Source organism: Centruroides vittatus, unplaced genomic scaffold (genome assembly GCF_030686945.1).
Source record: "Centruroides vittatus isolate TY-2023 unplaced genomic scaffold, ASM3068694v2 contig_65, whole genome shotgun sequence".
NCBI classification, from domain to species: domain Eukaryota; kingdom Metazoa; phylum Arthropoda; class Arachnida; order Scorpiones; family Buthidae; genus Centruroides; species Centruroides vittatus.
This window is the reverse complement of record NW_027122403.1, coordinates 10,113-25,902: the sequence shown is the minus strand read 5'-3', so window position 1 is coordinate 25,902 and position 15,790 is coordinate 10,113. Positions and strand designations below refer to the sequence as shown.

The window sequence follows — 15,790 nt, the reverse complement described above, 5'->3', positions numbered from 1 at the left end:
CTATTTCTCGAATGTTTTCATACTTTGATTTTCATTATCGTTAGCAATATTTCTCTTATAATTTTCTGAAAACAACATTTTCGAAAGTAGATGTGAAAATGGAATTTGTAAGAAGACGTAACAAAAAACAGATGCAATAATGGAGAGTGTCATCACCAATAGGAACGTCATGTACTAGAAAAATATATAAATTTGTATTAAAGATATTTCAAGAAATAAAATTAATAAATTTTTGTATCTATATAAAATACTGTAAACGTAAAGTTATAAGATGTTTAATGCTAAAATATAGTGAAATAATTTAAATTTGACCGTATTTAAGATTTAATTAGTTAAACTGATATACAAGTTTATTTGTTATAAACAAAATACATTATTTAAAAATGTAGTTAACTATTCTTTGTCATTTGTAAAATTTCACAATATTTAAAGAAAAACCTTTTTTAGTTACGTTATTTAAATTATCAATGGACGTTAGGAAACAAATTTATCAATAAATTGATGTTTTTTTTTTAAACTTTTAATAAATTAGACTTTTCTTATATAAAACTTTTAATGTTTGTTTCTTCTATGTGATTCATAACATATTAAACAAATTATAGCAATGAATATGAATCAAATACAAATTATATTTTTGAAAAATAGTATTACCAGATTTATTTGTGAAATTGGAAGTGGATTTCTAAATTCTCCAAAAAGATAAAGAATAAACAGAGGGTGAAGAAGATAAATCCAAAGTGTTAGACGATCCATTACGCCGAAGATGTCAAGGGATAGGAATTTGTTTGCTACACCTACAAAATTATTCAAACTTTAATTATATGCAAAAATATATGAAAACTGTTAACTTACTGTACCTCCATATCCCGATAAACATGCTACACATATCCAAGCTATTACAGCTGTGCATGCGATTGGAGAAAGAATCTGATGTGCAACAATTACTGACTGATTTGGAGAAGAATTATTTCTGTATTTGTGCAAACCAAAAAGTATCAATCCCATCAAACAAATTGCCGTAATCCAACATGTAACAACAATTTTCTGCAAAATATAGTTGATGTAAACTTTTAAATCAAATTCCAAATATTGACATTTTTATTTCAATTGTACAAGCCGAAATGTATTCCATTATATTTTGCGAATTTGAGTTTTATGCAAGAAATAAATCATTTAAGAAATCTTTATTATTGCTAATTAAATTTTATGACTGCGTATAGAGTCGATCATTTCTGGGACATAATATATTATTAAAACATAACGAGCAATTACTTATTGTGACATTGTCACAATGCAGAGCTGCAATTTTTATTTATATTTTTAATGTAGTTTACTTAAAATATACGCTCTGCTGACCAAATCAGTAGTGTATTGCCCCTGTACATCATATGTTACTTTTAACAATAGAGTAGTGCAGGTCATTTATCTAACTCCTTTATTTTGGGGGAAATATTTTGAATTGAAATAACATAACTTCCAATGGAAACCAGAAAGTCATATATAGTTATACATTAATTTTCATTTACCAGCTTGGGATGGGGATATTCTTGACGATAAAGGCAAGGCTTTTGAGGAGTTTCTGGCTCTGAATAAGATGCTTCTCATTAATGATACATACTTTCCTCCTACTTTTAATAATGAACGGCATTTTTCTTGGATCGATGTTACTACATGCTCCAGTTCTTGCTTTACATTTATTACCGATTGGCAAGTATTAGAAAAGCACAACTTTTCTGACCATGCATATATTGTTTTTAAGATCTGTAATAGAGCTTTGTGTCCACCCCTTGCTTGCAGGGCACGGTTTAATCCCTCACATGCAAAATGCTCTGATTTTTGATTATCTTTCATCTAAGATTATTTTTTCGGATTGTGATACAAGAGAGGAGTCTAAACTTGCTATAAATCAAGTAATTGGGCATATCAACTTAGCATGTAATACTTTTATCCCCAACACCATTCCCAAGCGTAGGCTAGTTCCCTGGTGGAATGAAGAGTTATCTGCACTACGCAACACTAATACGCGTTTACGCCGTAAATACAAACGCTGTCGCAATCCTTCTGTTAGACAAAGGTGTCGTTCTGAATACTTGCAACATCAACGTATTTACAAAGATCGGATTATTAACATCAAATTGCAATCTTGGGAAGACTACTGTTCTCGTGCCTCAGATAGCCCTTGGGGCTATCTAACAAAAATGTGTACTGGTAAATTAAAGAAGAGTACTATTCTTACGACAATTTGCGCTGGAAATTCTATCACTACAAATTTAGAAGATACCGTAGAGACTTTACTTGACAAGTTTTGTGTGGATGACACTGAAGATGAAGATCCTGTATGGTATAAACATTTGCGAGATGCTAGAGGAAGAGAATGGAAGTCACTTCCATTCTCTTCTTCTAAGATTGATCCCTTCTTTACACATAATGAGATAGACTCAGCCTTCAAAGAGTTAAAAACAGGCAAAGCACCTGGTACTGATGGTTTGACTGTCGACATAGCAAAAATGTTATGGAAAATTATTCCGACACAGCTGTTTCAACTCTATAATATGTGCTTGCGCTATGGTATCTTTCCACAGCTATGGAAAATGGCACAAATTGTCCCTATACCTAAACTGTCCTTCTTTCTCAAGATGTGAGACCTATATCTCTCCTGCCTATCATGGGAAAAGTTTAGGAAAAGTTAATGACTAATCGCCTCACATGGCATCTAGAATCCTCAAGCAAACTCAACAACTTTCAATACGGTTTCAGACATCAGAAATCTACAACTAACGCTATTGAAACGGTGGTACAAAAAATCCAGAGCCTATTAGAAAATAACACCTATGTTCTTGGACTGAGCTTGAATATAAGTAAGGCTTTCGACACAGCATGGTAGCCTTTGGTCCTTCATCAGCTTAGGACCTTTGATTGCCCAAGTAACGTTTACCAACAGTTCAATAATTATCTTGATAATAGAATTGCAACCTTTACTTTTGGTCGCCTTTCTTTTCACCGTAATGTCTTGAGAGGATGCCCCTCAAGGCTCAGTTTGCGGGCATTTACTATGGATTGTACTTTTTGATCGATTTCTTTGTCAGGACTTCGGACAAGACGCTCTGATCGCCTATGCGGATGACGCTTTTGTTCTCTTTGGAGGAAAGTCCCGTGCCGACTTGGAAACTAAAGGGAATCTTGCATTGCAAAGAATACACAATTGGGGGATAATGAATAAACTTTGTTTTAAAGCCGAAAACAGCAAGGCTATTGTGTTTAGTAAACCAAGACAAAGGAGTCTTTATGCACGTGTTTCCGACTCTTCGGATGGATGGCAGACATATAAAGGTGGTGAAAGAACTTAAATATCTGGGGATAATTTTAGACCATAAGTTGTCTTGGAGTAATCATATTGATTATATTACCAGACATACTGGACACATCATGCATGCTTTTACCAAGGTGGCTAGGACGACCTGGGGCCTCGGCTGCAAGGCTATGGAAACAATTTATGACAGCATTTTTCTAGCATTTTTTATGAAAAAAAATTTTATATTTTTTAATTGGAAATTTTTGTGTTTTTTAAAAGGACTTTTTAGCGTTTTGGCGGCTAGTAGTCCTAAAAAGGAAGGTCGGTCGCCGAGATTGTATTGTCTGTCTGGAACACAGAATTAATAAATGGTGGTCCCTACATGGGCGAACTTTGTCTCGAAATATTAATTTTTCTATCTGTTCTAACTTACGGATGCGGTACCTGGCGTTCTGCTGTTGAAAAAGTACACCCAAAAAGAAAGTTGATTTCTGCACAACGTGGAGCTTTGTTGTTGATTACCAAGGCATTTAGAACATCTTCCAATGCAAGCTTGCAAGTGCTTGCTCGCAAACCGCCAGTCGACAAATACATAAACTATTTAAATAAAATCTGGTCGATTAAATGTGGTAATTTTTCTGCTTCAATATCAGACCTCTTCGATGGGGAGTCTTGGGAGGAAAACATTCAATATAAATATGCCATAAGTCTTTATACTAACTTTAGATTTAATGAGGTTTCTTCTACTGGCTGTGTCATCACTATTTTACCGATGGTTCGAAGTGTGACAGTCATGTTGGAGCAAGTCTTGTAATGTACCACAATGAGACTGAAATCTTTTGCAACTTATTTAGACTCGGTCCACTCTGTAATATTTTTCAAGCGGAACTTTATGCAATTTTGCAAGCAATTCAGTGGTGTGAAAGGGTAGCCAATAATACTAAAATTGCAATTATTACTGATTCACTCTCATCTCTCTCTGCGATTAGGAGAAAGTCTGCTCATCCTTTAGTATTCAATATACAACAACTATTAGTGGATACAGATAACGAATATTACTTTCAATGGACTCATTCTCACTGTAACAACTGGGGCAATGATCGGGCAGATGAACTTGCCAAGATGGCTGCCGAGGATCAGAATATAATTATCAGTTATAACAAGGTCTCCACAAAAGTGCTGAAAGCCGTTCTATGGAATGAAATGATCGAGGATTGGCAAAGAGATTGGAATTTAAATACATCAATAACTAGACAATTCTTTCCTGACATCTTAAAATTTTTGCACAACACCTGGATCGCCGTTACTCACCACTCTGCACAATTTTATACCAGACATGGTCGTTTCAATTCTTATCTTACTCGTTTCACATCACACACTAATAGCCTCTGTCCCGTTTGTAACGTTATTGTGAATTGCCGCGAATTTACGGCATTTGACAGAACTTCCAATTTGTCGGAAATTGTAACAAATCCGATGGGAAGAACACGCTCGGTGAGAAATTAGATCATCATCACTGTTTTGATAAGAATCTGATGGGAAAATTGACACGTAAGTGCCAACTCAACGCTGTTGTGTCAACTTTTGACGGTTACGTGACCCCCTTTCCCACGTTAAGGAGATAAAAAGCGAGAGTCGCCGGAACTCGAGGAGAGCGATTCAACGGGAAGTTATACCGGGACATCGTGCGCATCCCGTCTCTCGGGCCTCCATACGTCGGACTGGACCCAAGAAGAAAAGAAGACACCCGTTGGAAGAACATCGACGACAGTCATTGTCGTCGGAAGCGGATAAGACCTTCGCGTTGGTCATTGATCTGTCGTTAGAGTACCGTATGTGATATATGTAAACAGGTTCTATTTTATCGGCTGTGGCCTGTTTCCATTTTGATTTAATTTCTTTTCCTTCTTTTTCAGTGGTGAAATTAGCTTGAATTGATTTAACATTCGTATTTTTATTAAAGTCTTAAGCAATTTACACTCGAAATAGTTGTTCTTCATTTCGAGAAATCGTATGTCGTTTGTTGTTATGTCCTTTAGTGACACTTCATACGAACTTGCTTTAGACGTTAGTTCTTTTGACGGTATGTGGAGATAGTCGAAGGTCGTGTAATGTTTTTAGGCAGAACTTTCGGAAGGCCCCTCTGTGTCCCTTGCGGAGTTCTCGTTTGTAGCGTCTTCTTCGTTTTCTCTTTCTTGCCCAAGCAAGGGATCGTTTGAGGTAGGCAGCCAGTCCTCTGGAACGTGGATAATACCGTTTTCGTCTATACGTGGTGCGTTTACGTCTGTATGTTCGGGTTCGAGCCATCCTGGTTCCGTGGCCTCAATGATTGTGAATCGTCTTGCGAAGGCCTCGTCCTGTAAAATAGGGTCGTTATCAATTAGTCTGGAGTATGTATGGTCGTGTGTGATTGATACGTACGCTCGTAGGGCTGTAGTTTGAAGTGATGATAATATTGTCGGGGTAGCGTGTAGAGTAACGGGGACATGTGTTTTCTGCTAATTGCAGTCAGGCGTCTTTCGGCTTGCCGAGAGACGCCCGACTAGCTCTGTGATACTGAGTGTAGCCACTAGGTGCGTCTGCTGCGTAGATTCGTCATATATGGCCGCTAATACCTGTAAATTCAAATGTCGATTCGGTACAGGGTAGAAGAAGTGTTGTCTGTGTCCAATTTGGATGGTGTTGCTGAAGGTAAGTTTCAATAACGGTCGTCTTGCTAATTCCAGTCGGACCGTGCAGAAAGAGTGACTTGTTAGCTGTGAGCACCTGAAGCACCTGCCTGACCCACGTAATATTCGTGTTCGGGACCATACTGGGATAGGTTGGGTTATTCCTCTCAGCTCTAACTTCCTCATGCAGTTGTTGCAGGAATTTATATGTAAAGCGATGTTCTGACACAAAAGGATCACTGAACCGAAAGAATTCGCTGTTATTCGCCCAGTAGTAGGATCGAAAGTTAAAGTGTAGTGAGCTAATAGAAATGTTATAAATGAGTGGATGGTGATCGTATTTGGTTGGTATTTGGACTGTTCCATAAGACTGTTCCATACAACTTCGTTGATATGGAACAGTCTTATGGAACAGTCATCTTGGGTCCATACTTATGGAAACTCTTATGGAACACTCTTCTTGGGTCCAGTCCGACGTATGGAGGCCCGGGAGACAGGATGGAAGAATCATTCCATCAACCATTCCAGTTGTATGGAAGAATCATCGTCGAATCGACTGTCCGCTATGCATAAGAGAGGTGTTTAGGGGGCTAGAAACTTGTAAACTCTCTCTGCGAGCAAACCATTAGATATAGAACGAGCACGCGTTTCGCGAGCAACGTAGAACTAATGGCTCTCCTCCCGATAGGAGTATTTGTACTTGTATTAATCGCATATTTAACCGCATGTATTTAACCTGTATATCTTATCTATATTAAGAGTAAACGCTATTGTTCAAGACCTGTCTGCCTGTCCATTCTAAGGAGCAAGCCTGTCGACTTACCGACGCACCTCCCCACTCACTTTCTGCCCTCCTAGCCATCCGAAACGACAACGAGGTCGGGTTTTACCAACCCGTGCAGAGTAACTGGTCAGCGAGGATTAACCCCTGACCCTCTGCTTATCTCACATTATTGATGGTAGTTTACATTTATAAACAATAATCTTTAAAATTGTAAAATTTTTAAAAATAAACGAGTTTTAAAAAATTAACTCTTTTTTATCTGATTTCGAATGAGCTAAGAACTGAGATGGACACTGAAAATTAACAAATATTCCTTACTTTATTGTTCTTTATTCATACGTTATTATCTGAATTATCCAAATGCATTTCCCAAATTTCTTTGCCTCTTCAGTGGATAAATATCCACTGAAGAGGCAAAAGAACAACAGCGTTTACTCTATAACTAAGATAAGATATACAGGTTAAATACATGCGGTTAAATATGTGATTAATACTCCTATCGGGAGGAGAGCCATTAGTTCTACGTTGCTCGCGAAACGCGTGCTCGTTCTATATCTAATGGTTTGCTCGCAGAGAGAGTTTACAAGTTTCTAGCCCCCTAAACACCTCTCTTATGCATAGCGGACAGTCGATTCGACGATGATTCTTCCATACAACTGGAATGGTTGATGGAATGATTCTTCCATCCTGTCTCCCAGGCCTCCATACGTCGGACTGGACCCAAGAAGAGTGTTCCATAAGTATGGACCCAAGATGACTGTTCCATAAGACTGTTTCATTTCTTTGCCTCTTCAGTGGATATTTATCCACTGAAGAGGCAAAGAAATTTGTGAAATGCATTTGGATAATTCAGATAATAACGTATGGATAAAGAACAATAAAGTAAGGAATATTTGTTAATTTTCAGTGTCCATCTCAGTTCTTAGCTCATTCGAAATCGGATAAAAAAGAGTTAATTTTTTAAAACTCGTTTATTTTTAAAAATTTTACAATTTTTAAAGATTATTGTTTTTAACGTATACACTAACCGATCCCATTGCTTGATATTTATTATTAATTTAACAAGTTACATTATATTTTTGAGTGTCCTATGACTGAAAATGAAAGACACTATTTACGTGCTCTTCTAATCTACAAAAATCGTTCTTGGCCCTGTGAAATACAAGACCTAACTATGGATAAGGACACTCATGATTTACTTTACAACTATTTGAAAAATATTTTATAGTCACACCAATCTCCTGAGTTTTACTCATTGGAAAGTTCTACCTTCCTAATTGTCTATTTCTTTGTTGTATTATTTGATTCATCATTCGTTCACTTTCTTTCTGTATGGTCTCATGTCAGTTACATTTTCTTGGAATTCTTAATTGGCCACAGCCCCAACTATTTACAGGACTTGTGGTGTCGGACATGATTCTTTCAGCCAAACTGTGGACTTTGTGTTTGGCTGAAAATAATTCTGTTCTGGACACATGTACTTCTGAGAATATTAAACCTGAACCACTTTCATTGCTTGTGATATCATATGTGTATAATATACAGTCAAACCTGTTTTTATGCGATGGATAGGGACCGCATAAAAAAAACGCATAAAAAAATCGCACGAAACTTCACGAGTGTCTATAAAAAATAGTTTTCGCAACATAATTATAAAAATATTTTTTATGCAGTCAATAGGAACCGCATAAAAAAGTGTCACATAGAAAATAACTGAAAACCGTACGAAATAGAATTGATTGACAACAGATGTCAGCAGTGGACTGCATCGTCTCGTCTATCGTCTGTTTTACATATTTTTCTCCAGGTGGTGTTTTGTTGACTTAAAAAATAAATTATTTCATTTTTCGCATATTCATGCAATAATATTACTATAATAAGTTCATTTATGCTATAATAAGTTTATTTAGCTATAATAAGTCAACGTGAGACGTGACGAATCGCACGAGACTAGTCGGCAACTATACCGCACAAATAAATATTCGCATAAAAAAATCGCACAAATAAAAAATCGCACAAATAAAAAATCGCACGAAAAAAGACCGCATAAAAACAGGTTTGACTGTACTTAGAATGGAATTTGTGCAATGTAATCGCCTGAACATGACGGTTGGTCTTCGGTGTGGATGCGATTCCTCGTGGCGCTAGAAGTAACTTCCTCAACTACACTTGACCTACCGTCATCATAGGTGACATCTTTTGTGTGTATAGACTTCGTCACTTTACTTCGGAGGTATTCTGCGTGCAATGTTTTTGCCTTATTTCAACTGCTGGATTTTAGCAGCTTACGAAGAGATTCTCTTTTCTATCTTCAGAACTTTACTGTGGTTAGAGTGACATTTCTACTGATACGGTTTGCTCATTCTGTAAACACTTCGTTTTCTTAATCATCTAATTTAGGTACCTCTTTGATTTATCGTCTTCGTGTTTGCAAGACTTCAGTAGTGTAGAGGAAATGTCTTCTTTTCCTGGTGATATTGCTGCGGATAAAATGACTCTATTGTGGTCAAAGTGACCTCACAATACAGATATAGACTGCATATTCAACAGTATAGAAGAAATGTACTCATTTTCCTGGACAGAACACCTGCAATTGACTGTAGTATTAGACTATATTTTGTTACCTTATATATACTAAGGATATGTATTGTAAATAATTGTTAACACTTTTGTATATAGCATATCTCTTATGAAAAATATTGTATTTGTTAATATTAATCTATATATATTATGCTTGTAGCTATTCCCATATCTTACATATTTAAACTTATCATTGTATTATATGTACAGAAATTATTTTATCTGTAATACCTTACAGTTTGTGATATACTAGTGGTGGAATGCTCAATCTGGGCAAAGTCACATTGTCGGGGTTTTTACTGTATCTTACGCGGAATGTTTCAACTTTATGGGTTCATGTTGTAACCTTTTTCCCTGTTGTTATACGTATCTGAATTTCGTATTGTTACCAAATGTTACCAATTGTCGCCAACGGTTAATAACTTTGTCTCCTCTTATTTATCCGCAAATCATCTGATTTAAAAATTGTTCTCACTTATTGATGTATCTAACTAATTTATGTAAATCTACATTGTCGGGCTTTATGTATTGTACGCTAAATATTCTATTCCTACAGATTTTATTGCAGCTTCTCCAAATTGCTATATATTTTAATATTGCAATTGTTAATAACTCCGTTAATGCTATCGTCTATTAATAACATCGTTACCCTCTTATCACTGTAAAAATATCTGTTACATGATTTAACATTCTATTTTGTACATATTGTATCCTTGTTCCTTGTATGTAACTCTGATAATGCTTTGCGAAATCAGGGCATATAACTCTGTTATGTTAATTAAATCTAATGAATGAAATATTAATAGTTACTCGGGGCTTCCTACCCCTAGGGTTTCCAAATTGGGTGTCGGCACGTCATTTCAATTGAAAATGTTTCTCCCAAAAAGTGTTAGATAGAAGACTGGCACGACTGTGTCGTTAAAGAAAAAGTATGATGTACAGAGCCAAGCCACTAATAATTTGTGGTGCAGAGGCATATATTTGAAATTAAATAAATCAATAATATTATTAAAAATTGCAGCCCGGCATTGTAAAAATGTCACAATAAATAATTGTTGTGCTTAAAATCAAATTTTCCCGTAATTAAAAGAATATTTTTCTTATGAGGAATAAAACTGTATGATTATAATCTTTTTATTTAAGAAATGTCTTATACAATAATCTATTTTTCACATTAACGTATGGAGACATAAAAAGCTTTATAACATACCTTTTCGAATTTCAATTGTTTCTTTCTGAATAAAGCGTATCTAATTAATAAGCCAAAGCAGTAAGAACTCAGATGGGTAAAGTAAGGTTTCTGATATAGATACAAGAACAAATTTGCAAGATTTCTGTAAAAGAATTTCGAGTTATAAAGTGAACTAAATGTAAAAGATATATAAAAATACAAAAACCAGACAAATATATATTTATCTTGTTTTTTGTATTTTTGTATTATATATATAATACATTAAATACATTACATATAAATGTATAAATATTATATCGCTGATTTACAAAAATAAAAAATTATTTAGAACGAATATAGCAAAAATTCTTATTAAAATATTTCTTAATTAATTAATATTAAACTTTTATAAAAAAATGAATTATATTTACTTTTTTAAATTTCCGATTCATGTGATTACGTTTTTTTTTTTTTTAACTCTTTCCGCCCTGTGGGCACTAAGAGGGCCTCTTTTAGTAGGCCCATTATGGGTTCGGCCAGGCCCACAATTGGGGGCGACCGGATGGTGAGGGACGGGGCCCGACATATCCGTACGGACCACCCCCCGAAAAATTCCTGAGGATTATTTCGACCCGTTCGGCATTCGATCCCGGGTCCCCCAGAGCGGTAGGCTTGCCACCTTTGCCGCTCGGCCATCCGGCCGTTCATGTGATTACGTTTAGAAATTATCTACATAATCACCAACAATTTCGGTAAATGTTATAAATATTTTTTATATATTGCGAATTACTCACATTTTCCGATGATTATATATACTCGTAAGCGGTGGTAAATGTCATAAATCGTTTTTAATTAATCAAATTTACCGAACATCACGCATAATTGCCAGTCTAGGATGATAAATTTGATAATTAATGCAACTACTGGTCGAGTAACTCTTGGTTAGAAAGTCAGCAAAACCAGCACTAGTACGGGGGATTACGACTTGTGCGTATGATGAAGAATAAATTATATTATCAAGGCATTAAGTGTAATCCTTATGAAGCCTTATTTGGTTTACCCTTAAAAGTTGGGCTGAAGACATCATCCTTACCTAATTACGTAGCAGATGTTCGTACCGAAGAGGAACTACAAGAAATAAAGTCAAAGTCAATGCCAATTACAAGAAACAATGAAAATATTTCAGAAAAGTATTGAAAATGAACATCCATCACTCGACCAACCCGTTGTGACACTAGCCTGATTCGTCAGCCAAATTACAGTCTACTATAGAAATGATCAGACTTTCTTTAAACAAGAACGGAAAGAAAGAAGTTGAGAAGAAACGAGCGAGCCCAAAGGCAGATGTACTAGCTCAAGCGAAGAAAATGGAAAAAAAAAATGCTATATATATGTATATAATTTTTTAATTTTTCAAAACACTGTGTTTTCTACTTTGGCTACAGCAAACATCACTTCTGATATATATATCAGAAGTGATGTTTGCTGTAGCCAAAGTAGAAAACACAGTGAAGCTAAGAACATCAGATGTGACAGGGTAAGAAACGATCCGTAGAATATGGCAGCAATATTATCTGCTGAAGATAACCAGAATTATCACTTGGGAATAAAAGAGGAACGTCTTTCACAATCGTATATCGAATTATATTTTTCAATATCTATGACTATTGTTTGTTTAGTTTTATCCGCATTAATTGAGCTGCAATTTGAAAAAATTGTAAAATCAATGAATTCCGTACCGTCGTTTGTCCTTTTGTTTGTTTGACTGTATATCTGTCTGACTGTCTGTATATCTGTCTGTCTGTCTGTCTGTATGTATGTATGTATGTATGTATGTATGTCCTTCCTTAATCCGGAAAACGTAATTAGAGATAAAATACGAAAATAAACTATGGAATGTTCGGGGGCAGGTGGTTCCAGTTAAGTGTATATAAACTTCCGGTGCAATCCGGAAGTTACATTATTTCAATACAAAATGTTTCTCCTAAAAAAGCTATAAAGATGTCGAGCACGACTGTATTGCTAGCAGGCAAGTTTGATGTACAGGAGCAAAACACTACAGTACTAATTTGAGATGGAGAACATATATGTTAAATGAAATAAATTAAAAATATGATTAAAATTGCAGCCTGGCATTGTGACGATTTCATTTAGGCACCAATCAATTTTTAATTAGTTAGCATAAAAATTTCAATTGTTTGAAAAATCTGTAAAAATTATAACCTGACTAGTTACGAAGCGCAATTCAGCTTTTGCTTAAAGCGTTTCGGAATTTTTATTTAAGTATTGGTGTCAAATCAGCACTATAGCGCGCATGATCTTCGGTTTCAATTTTCAAACTTCCCACTAGTTGCTGTTACCAAAAATAGCCGCAGCGGCGGCGTGCGCTTCTTCGCCTATAATCGCGTTATTTTAAAGCGAATGACTTCCGAAGAACACAAATTCGACCTGGAATAAATTTAAGTTTTTTACATTGGTAGTTTTTATCATTTTATAAAGTTTTATGACACCATGTCTCATAGAATTTTTGTGTATTTTTAATTTTATGAATATAAAAATGCGAAGCAACTGTAATATAATACAAATAAACATCAACAGCCAACCCGTAACATATAAAGCTACCACCAACCAAAGCCGAAATTATCGGGCTGAAAACGACTATATTAATTGTAAATTACAAGATAATTTGCTGTTAGAGTGTGGCGTTAGGCGCCATCTCTTGCTAAATTTTATAATTATAATTTAATTAAATAATTTAAATAAATTTAGACCAAACTGGAAGAAAAGAATCGATCCGAAGCGGAACTCGAACTCGCAACTCCTGCTTAGCGTGCTGACACGTTACCAGTTACACTACCCGAACCTTCGGTCCAGTTTCCCCTTCCAGTATAACTAAGCATAAGCTACGACCATCGACGGCCATTACAACGCAGGCTGGGGACACATCGCCGTCGATGGTCACTGGAGGAAAAAAAAAGAAAAAAGGGTAATATGTTACAACATATCCGATTTTCAAATTTAAACAGATTAGTTCGGTTTTTCTCGACCTTTCTTTTTTAGAACATTCGATGAAAATCGAAAAATATAATCAGAACACGTCGTGAAAATCGAACAATATTAGATCATGCGATTTTCAAATTCGACCTTTCTTTAGAAATACTTAGTTTGTTGATGAAATTACTCTTTTTCTTTTGTGACTATAACGTAATAATCTTAATCTTCGCGGTCGTTACTTTTGCCCGAGCAACGCCGGGCCTACCTGCTAGTATAATATATAAATTAAAGAATTTTCGTTTATGAAGGTCGGACATTATGCTAAAGGTCAGAAGAGTAAATACTTTTCCCTTGTCAAGAACGGTTTTTTTTATTAATCGTTCACTGAATTTATGCCAAATCCATTACGATTATGCAAAAAAAAAACTTCTTACTTGATCCAAACACGGAAATTGTTATGCAGTAATTTATATGGATATGATTATACAGTAATTACAAAATATATTTAGACATAAAACATACTCAAAACTTATTGATAAACCAAAGATCGTGACATATTTCGTAATTATCAATTGACAGATATATGATATAATTCCTGCTGCTGTCAAAACACATATTAACACAGTCCCAAATGTTGGCCATCTGCAATCAAAACAGTTTAAATTAACATGTACTAAAATATTAATTTCAAATATTGTAAAATGTTAAGAATAATTATAATGCGAAAAAATTAAGTTAATAATTATATAGACATAAAATTAAAAGAAAACCAGTGAAAATAAAAAAATATACTGTTTTCAAACTGCAGTTAAATAATAATCAAACATCGAGGAAAAAAAAGAGAGAGAGAGAGAGAGAGAGAGAGAGAGAGCGTACACACACTACAGCAAAGTACAAGACAGAATCAAAGAATTAGAGCGCATCAAACAGCTAGCTAGGCAATTCGGAGTCAACCAGAAGGCGATAATGCCATCATTAACAAACTAAGAATTGGAGATAACGAAATTAATGAACGGGAAAGAATAGAAGAATACACCGTGATGGGATACATGCATTGGCGTAGCCAGGGTTTTGTTATGGGGGCCTAGTAGAGGCTGTAATTTTCTGGGGAGGGGCACCAGGTTAGCTGGGAAGGCCGTGCTCACCCATGTCCCTTCCTGACTACGCCCGTGGATATATGGCACCCCTAAGCAATATTTACAAAAAAATAGGCGTTGAAACAAACAAAAAGATAATTTTTAAAAGAAATCCAACTATATACCAGACGCTACGTACGGACAAGGAAGACATAGACCAGAGCCTTAATGCAGGAATTTATAGAATACCCATACAAGACGAAAGGCAACAAAAAGAGCTTTACAACATCTGAGCCACAGGGAGGTCATTAAAAGAAAGGTTAAAAAACTCTCATGTAAACTCTCTCTCTCGATCGGTTAGTCATGTATTCATTTCGTTACATTAAAATTGTTATTTTAGTTGTTAACCTTGCAGTCGTGTGAGTCACTTCCGGTTCGATGTCTCTTCTCTCATCTCAGCTCTATCTCGAATCCGATAACCTGTTTTCGCGGCCGCTCGCGTAAACCGTTCCAATACGCCGTCTCGGCTTCTGTGTCACTCGTGACACGGTGGTGTCAGTCCTGACAAGGTATCAAGAAGGTACCGATCCTCCGGTCACATAAGTGTAAGTGTAAGTATAAGAATGAAATATGTAAGAATAAAATAACATATATAGTTATTATATTTTTTGTTCAATGATAGAGAAATACAAATATCCATCATATTCTACCCTCAATTTTTTATATATTTAATATTATATATAATAAATTTTATTTGTTTCAAGACGAATCTTTTTACAGGGGTTGATATATTTAATATTGAACATGAACATAACCAATCTTTGTCAAAATGTAGTAAAGCGTATTCGAATTAATCATATTCAAGGTGACCACAAGGTTATATTCACTGTACACTACATTACAACAGGAAATTCTCTCTTTCCTTCTTAATTTTTGCTCAGTTTTCAAATAATTTTAGGACGAAATGTATTTTTTTAAATTAAATTTATATTTATACTCTTCACACAATAGTAATTACATTAATGCCGAATACAGTAGTAGAATCCACCTTTTTTTACAGCAAATTTTCCTTGTTACGTAATCAAGCTGAATAATACGGACGACAATAGATTAAATGCATCGAACCTGTTGTAGTATCATTTGATTAGTGGAAGTAAATCGCAGGTGTATTTTTTCCTTTCTTGGAGAGAATACCCTGAGGGCACACTTATAATAAGTAATTTT

General features: G+C 35.3%; 1 protein-coding gene across 1 annotated transcript; it reads right to left on the bottom strand.

Annotated features, from left to right (window-relative positions):
• Positions 1-14,068, bottom strand: LOC136979837 (O-acyltransferase like protein-like). The gene is made up of 5 exons (XM_067275861.1): positions 14,013-14,068; positions 10,536-10,659; positions 858-1,044; positions 652-794; positions 1-174 (listed from the first exon to the last, which is right to left on the bottom strand). The coding sequence occupies exons 3-5, from the start codon at positions 1,003-1,005 to the stop codon at positions 1-3; spliced, it is 465 nt and encodes a 154-aa protein (XP_067131962.1). The 5' UTR covers positions 1,006-1,044; positions 10,536-10,659; positions 14,013-14,068.
• Between the last annotated feature and the right edge of the window lie 1,722 nt (positions 14,069-15,790).

Excerpts from the sequence above, each read along its gene's own strand:
- LOC136979837 (XM_067275861.1), bottom strand. The coding sequence starts at position 1,005 with ATGGGATTGATACTTTTTGGTTTGCACAAATACAGAAATAATTCTTCT. Across the intron at positions 795-857 it reads ATGTTTATCGGGATATGGAG|GTGTAGCAAACAAATTCCTA; the intron begins GTACAGTAAGTT and ends ATAATTTTGTAG. Across the intron at positions 175-651 it reads CAATTTCACAAATAAATCTG|TACATGACGTTCCTATTGGT; the intron begins GTAATACTATTT and ends ATATTTTTCTAG.